The 7,264-nt window shown below is 38.6% G+C and overlaps 1 protein-coding gene across 2 annotated transcripts in view; it reads left to right on the top strand.

The window, feature by feature from the left end:
• Positions 1–333: 333 nt before the first annotated feature.
• The window catches only part of LOC123247053 (glutathione S-transferase-like), a 14,185-nt gene continuing 7,254 nt past the window's right edge, over positions 334–7,264 (top strand). Inside the window, exons 1-4 of one of the 2 annotated variants that reach the window (XM_044675851.1) lie at positions 334–486; positions 3,344–3,395; positions 5,040–5,042; positions 6,474–6,603. In XM_044675851.1, coding sequence (XP_044531786.1) covers positions 400–486; positions 3,344–3,395; positions 5,040–5,042; positions 6,474–6,603 — 272 coding nt within the window. In that variant the 5' untranslated portion in view covers positions 334–399. The remainder of the gene's footprint in view (positions 487–3,343; positions 3,396–5,039; positions 5,043–6,473; positions 6,604–7,264) is intronic. The other variant, XM_044675850.1, reaches the window with a different exon arrangement.

The following is a 7,264-nucleotide window of genomic DNA, read 5'->3' as shown; positions in this document are numbered from 1 at the left end:
AAAGGACCCCAGACATCATTTAGCCCACCTTCTCATTTTATAGATGAAGTCATGGAAGCCCAAGGCCAAGGGAGTCAGGGACAGGGGTTCGCATCTGGTCCTTCTGCCTCCAAATTTAGTTCTTTCTTCTGTACCACAACTTGTGTGTTCCTCTCTATCTTTCCATCAGCAGTGAATGTACTTTGAAGGCAGTGGCTGTGTCTGTTATGGACATACTCTGCCTGACACAGTTGGTTGGTTATAATGAACCAATCTTCTACAAATCAGATCAAAATTTCAAATATTCATCTAGTGCCAACCGGATGTATGGGCTTGTGCCAGAAACAGTGAAATCCAGTCTCATCCAAGTGTCCCTTATATATACTTTTTTTTTCTTTTCAGAAGACCTGAAACACCACCATGTCAGATAAACCCATCCTCCACTACGTTAATGGAAGGGGCAGAATGGAATCCATCCGATGGCTTTTAGCCGCAGCTGGAGTGGAGGTTCGTCTAATTCAGGAGTGGGGGAAAGAGTTTCCAGGGAGATTTCATCATTCCAAGCTCTGTGACATCTTAGGAAGAAACATGCTGTGGTCTAAATGTCCCTGACTCTCCTACCCAATGCCTCCCTTTAGCCAAGAAATGTTTTCCCCAAAAGTTCAATTGATATATTTTTTTTTTGTCAGTCCGATCTTACTTTCCTGTTACCTTTTTCTGTATCATTTTGGAGAAGCTAAAAGGCATCTCAGAGGGTCGTTTAATTCAATCCTTTCTTCTTTTTTAAAATATCCTTACCTTCTGTCTTAGAATTGGCACTAAGAATCAGTTTCTAAGGCAAAAAGAACAGTAAAGCTAGGCAATTAGGGTTAAGGGACTTGCCCAGGGTCACCCAACGAGGAAGTGCCTGAGGCCAATTTGAACCCAGGTTGTTCCACCTTCAGGTTTGGAGCTTTATCCATTGTGCTACCTACTTACCCCTAATCCCTTCTTCTTGTAGATGAGAACACTAAGACCCAGAGAAGTTAATGACTTGCCCATGGCTGTCAGCTTCCAAACACTGAAGCATTATTTAGAGATATTCCTGTGTCAAGGAATGAATTAGCATTCAGCAGTGGCCCCCAAAGCTTTACTTTTCCCAAATTAAACTTCTTTTTAACTAAGCTTCCAAAACTTTCTTCATAGTCTAGAACAAGGTATTTGTGGGTTGTAGGAAGGATTTGAATCTCATACATTTGGGGAAGTTATGAACATGTGGTGATACTTTTGGTAACCTTTTCCCTGGATTTGCTTAAAACCAAACATTTCTTAAACAAATAGGTCATGGTGCCCTTAAAAAAATAGGAATGTTTTGCTTGATGATGAATATTTGTTATAGGAATTTTCTTTTCTTTTCTTTTCTTTTTCAGTGGAGGGGGGAGGTAGGAATGAGAGAAAATAAGTTACTTAATAAAAAAAAAAAGAAAAAAGAAAAAATCAGACTCCCTGAATATCTGGGGCTCTGAGACTTTCACTAAATATCTGGCAGACACTGAAAGCCTGAGCCTGGACTAAGGGAAGACAGAGTAGGCAGTTACCCTGGAGAATAACCCATGGGTAAAAACAAGAGACAATTTTTAATGTTATCTATTTATAAATTTATAAATAATGTATATTTATAAATATACAAATTACTACCTCTCTCCTCCTCTAAAGAAAAGGAAAAGAAAATCTCTATCACAAATATTCATTCTTTATTATCTAGAGTGGTTCATTACCTTCCAGTGGGGGTTCTGGAGTGGTATCAACAAACATCCTTTAAGGATCTGTTCTGGGCTAGATGCTGAGGTAAGAGGAGAGGTAGCTAGGTAACAGCACGAGAGTGCATAGAGTATTGGTCCCAGAGCCAGGAAGATCTAAGTTCAAATCCTGCTTTGGTCAAATACTGAATCTCTCTCAGCCTCAGTTTCTTCATCTGTAAAGTGAATGGAAAATAGCACTGAAACTGACCTCTCAGTGTTGTTGTGAGAATCAAAAAAGAGTATATCTATGTCTATATCTATATCTATACACATAAATTACTTTGTAAGCTTTAAGGAACTATAGAAATGTGAAATTATTCTTATAAAATAGAAATGTGAAATTATTTGTATAAAATAGAAATGTGAGATTATTCTTATCAAACAGAAATGTGGAATTATTCTTATCAAACAGAAAGTTAACCTTATTCTTATAAAATAGAAATGTGAGATTATTCTTATAAAATAGAGATGTGAGATTATTCTTATAAAGCAGAAAGATAAGCTTATATAATTCCCCTCCATATCTTTTCCCTCCCACCTCTCATCCCTTATAGTAAAGCATATTTTTCCTGTGTCTTTCTTATGATAAAACACTTTTAAACCAGAATGCAAAGTTGGATTAAATATGGCCACTACTTTCCCCAAATTCTTTAATGTTTTCAAAGCATTTTCCATATTTCATGCCTTTTATCCTCTCAACAACCCTAGTCTTTTGATGCTTTTCTGTCCTTCTGGTGGTGATTGAAGTTGAGGTGGGGGCCTGAAGCCCTTATTCCATTCCATTTTATTTTCCTTTTTACACACCCCAATGGATTTAACAGCCAAGTCTGGGAAGGTTCTGTCCCTCTGTAAAAAGATCATCGAGTCTTGAAAAAGGCCTACTCCAAAAGCTGTGGCCCAGCCTTCAGTTCCTTTCTGGAAGGTTAATTTGGTTGAGCATTAACTCATTTACCCCAAGGCTGTATTTGCAAACATGCCAGGAGTGGCGAATCATACCTTGGATGGAAGGGAGGGGTTGGATTTGAACTTGGAAAAAAACGAGTCTTCCTGACTTTAGGTTGGCAGTCTATCTAATGTCCCACCTAGCATATATTAGGTATTTAATAATTGCTTGTTTCCTTTGTCCCCTGTGTCTGGAATATGCTGTTGTTCACTTCTATCTCAAAGAATCCCAAATTTTCTTAGAAGTTCAAATGCCATTTTCTATATGGGTTATTTAATCTGACCCCCTCCCCAAAATTCCACCCTTAAAGTTGTTATTTATTAAATTTAGTTTAACTTAATTTATTTTTATATATGTATATTTTACAGATGTGTATATTACTATGTAGGCATTATTTATTATATATAGAATTATATGTTTTTATGTACATGCTGTCTCCTCGATAAAATATTAGCTTAGTGTTTAGGAGCTAAGGCCAACTTGGACCTGTTTTTGCATCCCCAACCCCTAACACAATGTCTGATACTTCATAGGCAATTAATAAAGGCTTGATGATTGGTTGATTGTTATAACTTTGTTTGCTCTTGAATGGCTAATGATGTTTTTCTTCCATCATTTTGCATCTCTGTTTTTGTTTTAGTTTGAGGAAAAAATATTTGACACAAAAGAACAATTACAAAAGCTAAGGGAAGGTGAGTATAAAAAATGCACTTAAAATTTTGGAAGGCACAGGGGTCAGCAGAAAGCATATTGCCTTTGAAGTTGAAGCATCCAGGTTTAAATCCTTACTATCTGGGTGACTCTGAACAAGTCTCTTAATACTTTGGGGTCTTAGTCATCTATAAAATGAAAGGTTGGCCCAGGTAACTTTTTACTATGATCTTATCTGCCCAAGAAAGTCATCAAAAACACTGCCCTGGACACTTCCCAGCTGTGTGACCCTGGGCAAGTCACTTGACCCCCATTGCCCACCCTTAACACTCTTCTGCCTTGGAGCCAATACACAGTATTGACTCCAAGATGGAAGGTAAGGGTTTAAAAAAATAATAATAATAAGAAGAAAAACACTGCCCTGAATAAAATTAGAATGGGGAGTTTTGTTTTGTTCCAGATTACACGTACAGTGTTTGGTATAATTTGGTATAATTCTTAAGAATAATTTTCTGACATTTTGAGATACATGAACTTTCTCTCCTTCCCACCCTTCCTGTTTCCCCAAGATGGCAGGTAATAGAATATAGATTATAAACAAACAAACAAATAAATAAATAAATACACACACACACACATATAAGTCATACAAGACATATTTCCCTGTTTATCATGTTGTGAAAGAAGACACATATTGCTTATTCTAGAGAAAAATTCATGGAGGAAATAAAGCGAAGAATGGTCTGCTTCATCCTGCATTCAGACTCCATCAGTTCCTTCTGTAGCAATGGGTAACCTTTTTTTGTCATGAGTCTCTAGGACTTGTCCTGGGTCCTGGGAGAACCAGTTTTTAAAAGGAAAAAGTAATTACATTATAGGATGACATAATTTAAACATGGATTATCTGGTTTGCTTCCAGTGTAGTACAGAAATGAACATTGAGGTAGAGCTCAGAGTGGGGCAGCTTGGTGGCTGGACCTGGAGTCAGGAAGGTCTCAGTTCAAGTACAGCCTCTGACACTTACTAGCTGCATGACCCCGGGCAAGTCACTTGACCTTATTTGCCTCAGTTTCCTCATCTGTAAAATGAGTTGGAGAAGGAAATGGCAAATCTTTCCAGTATCTTTACTAAGAAAACCCCAAATAAGGTCACAAAGAGTCATAAATGACAGTTCTTAGCTCAAAGTTACACACTAAGTGGACTTAAAGTTATCAAATTCTCTTTTGTTTTAGTGAACTTGGATAGATAGACTGTGTGCATTTTGATCATTCAATATGAGTTTACTTAATTTTACTTAAGTTTAATTAAAAAACAAGGCCTCAGACACTTCCCAGCCATGTGACCCTGGGCAAGTCACTTGACCCCCATTGCCCACCCTTATCACTCTTCTGCATTGGAGCCAGTACACAATATTGATTCCAAGATGAAAGGTAAGGGTTAAAAAAACAAAAAAATCAAGGGTCCAGTTCTCACCCTTGAGGTTCTTACACATTACTAAGAAATATTCAAACATAAATACAATTTGAGGAGATACAGAAAGTACTGACAACTCATCACTAGGAGTCCTGTTTGAATTATTAGGTCATATATTTTTTTAAAACTTAGCTTCTGTTTTAGACATATCTAAGTATCAGCAAGGGCTAGGCAATTGGGATTAAATGACTTGCCCAGAATCACACTGCTAGGAAGTATCTGAGTTCAAACTTGAACCCAGGACCTGATTCTCTATCCATTGAACCCCCTACCTGTCCCTAGGACATATTTCTGAAGAATTTTACAAACACCAAAAATCCCCTCCCCTCCTTCTTCTTTCCTTGGGGCCAAGGATGCCTCTACTACAAATTCCAATTCCCTTAAAATCTACAGATTCCAATATACTATATTGCATGGGATGTAGGTGGGTATTGACATCTGAATTCTCATTTTCATTCGGCCACTAAATCCCTGAGTTTCCTTGAACTCATAACTTCAGTCCTCTAGGGCTCAATTTCTTGTTCTGTTAAAAAAAAGAAAAGAAAGGAAATACTGTCCTGGACAAGGTAATAATCTCTGAGGGAACCTCTCGGCTCCAATTCTCTATGATCCTTTCTTTGTATGCCCTTGGTAAATGAAGATGACTTAGTTGACCTCTTGATAAGATGCTCGTATCTATTAGGTTTCTTCATTGTTTATCCAGTTGGGATGATGGACTTATCCTCATCCCACCACATTTTGATTCTCTTTTTTATAAGATAGCTGGTCTAGAATAAATCAGTGACCTGTGACCAGGAAACAAGTTAGTCAATCAATAAACATTTATTAAACACCAGCTACAATATGTGCCAGACACAGGGCTAAGTTCTGGGGATGCAAAGGAAAGCAAGAGTGTTTGCTGGCCAATGGAAGAGAGAACATGCAAACAACTATGTAAAAGTATGATATGCACAGGGCAAATTGGAGAGAATCAATAAAGGAAAGACATTAGAATGAAAGGGGATCAGGGATGTCTTCTTGTAGAATGTGCACTTTCAGTGAAGCCCAATGGTCAGCAGGCACTGGACACTAACCAATGGAGCTTTGGCTCCATGATAGCCCCAAATTCCAACCAGTTAACAACAACAACAATAACATTGTTATTATTAACTAGTATTTATGTAGCACTTTAAAATTTGTGAGGTGTTTTGCCAACATTTCATGTTTTCTTTATAATAGACCTTAGGATGTAAATGCTAATATTACAGATTTAGAAAATTGTGTGGGAAACTGTGGCATACAAAGATTTGACTGACTTGCCCAGGGTCACACAGCTGATACGTGTCTGAGGCCAGAACCAAACTCAGGTCTTTTTAAGTTGGGGTTCAAGGCTTTATCCTCTGTGCCAAAGTTCCCCATCCACACACTGATGCTTTAAAGGGGGTCTCTCTTTTTCTCCTTAAAAATGAAAAGGGTTTTGAGGCAAGATGGATTCTCTGCTCCTGGGTTCCACGCACAAGATCTTCCTCGTTCCTTCATGCCCACATCCCCTGTAGATTATCTTGCTGCTTTGCTGCCCCTGGGCACAACGGTACAGTCCCGTCCTTCGTGTGAGTCACTGGGTGTCAAAAGTACCGACTTCTAAAACTGCTATTTCTTGTCCTTAGACATGTTGCTGTTCCAACAAGTGCCAATGGTTGAAATCGATGGGATGAAACTAGTTCAGACAAGAGCAATTCTCCACTACGTTGCTGAGAAATACAATCTTCTTGGGAAGACCGCGAAGGACAGAGCTCTGTACCGTATCAGTTCTGTGCTTGCTTGGGGGTTGACTTGGCTGATTAGTTAGCTGGCCCTGATCCATCCCCAGACAGACTCTATTGCTTTATTTTTTTAAACTCTTACCTTCTGTCTTAGAATTAATACTGTGTATTCGTTCCAAGGCAGAAGAGCGGTTAGGGCTAGGCAATGTGGGTTAAGTGACTTGCCCAGGGTCACCCAGCTAGGAAGTGTCAGAAACCAGATGAATCCTGCATCTCCCGTCTCTAGGCTTAGTTCTGTATCCACTGAGCTAACCAGCTGCCCCCTCACAAATAGACTTTTGATTTTTCTGTAAGATATTGGTTTGAGTGATGAGAAAAAAACTGGAGTCAATTGAGTCTTTGACATGGGTCCAGTTGCCTGTCTTGCTTTTGAGCCCAAAGAGCTTTTTCATCTTCATGAATGTAATCCAGTGATTTATGGTTTAAAGAAGCCCAGCCTTCCTTTTTCCCCTTCTACTTCCTCAGGAGTGACATCTTCCAATATATATGAGAAAATCCTGTATTTGCTCTTTAATTGCTTTTCTTTCCTTCTTCCTTTCTTCCTTTCTTCCTTTCTTCCTTTCTTCCTTCCTTTCTTCCTTCCTTCCTTTCTTCTTTCCTTCCTTCCTTCCTTCCTTCCTTCCTTCCTTCCTTCC

Source organism: Gracilinanus agilis, chromosome 4 (assembly GCF_016433145.1).
Source record: "Gracilinanus agilis isolate LMUSP501 chromosome 4, AgileGrace, whole genome shotgun sequence".
Lineage (NCBI taxonomy): Eukaryota > Metazoa > Chordata > Mammalia > Didelphimorphia > Didelphidae > Gracilinanus > Gracilinanus agilis.
This window is presented reverse-complemented; position numbering and strand designations above follow the sequence as displayed.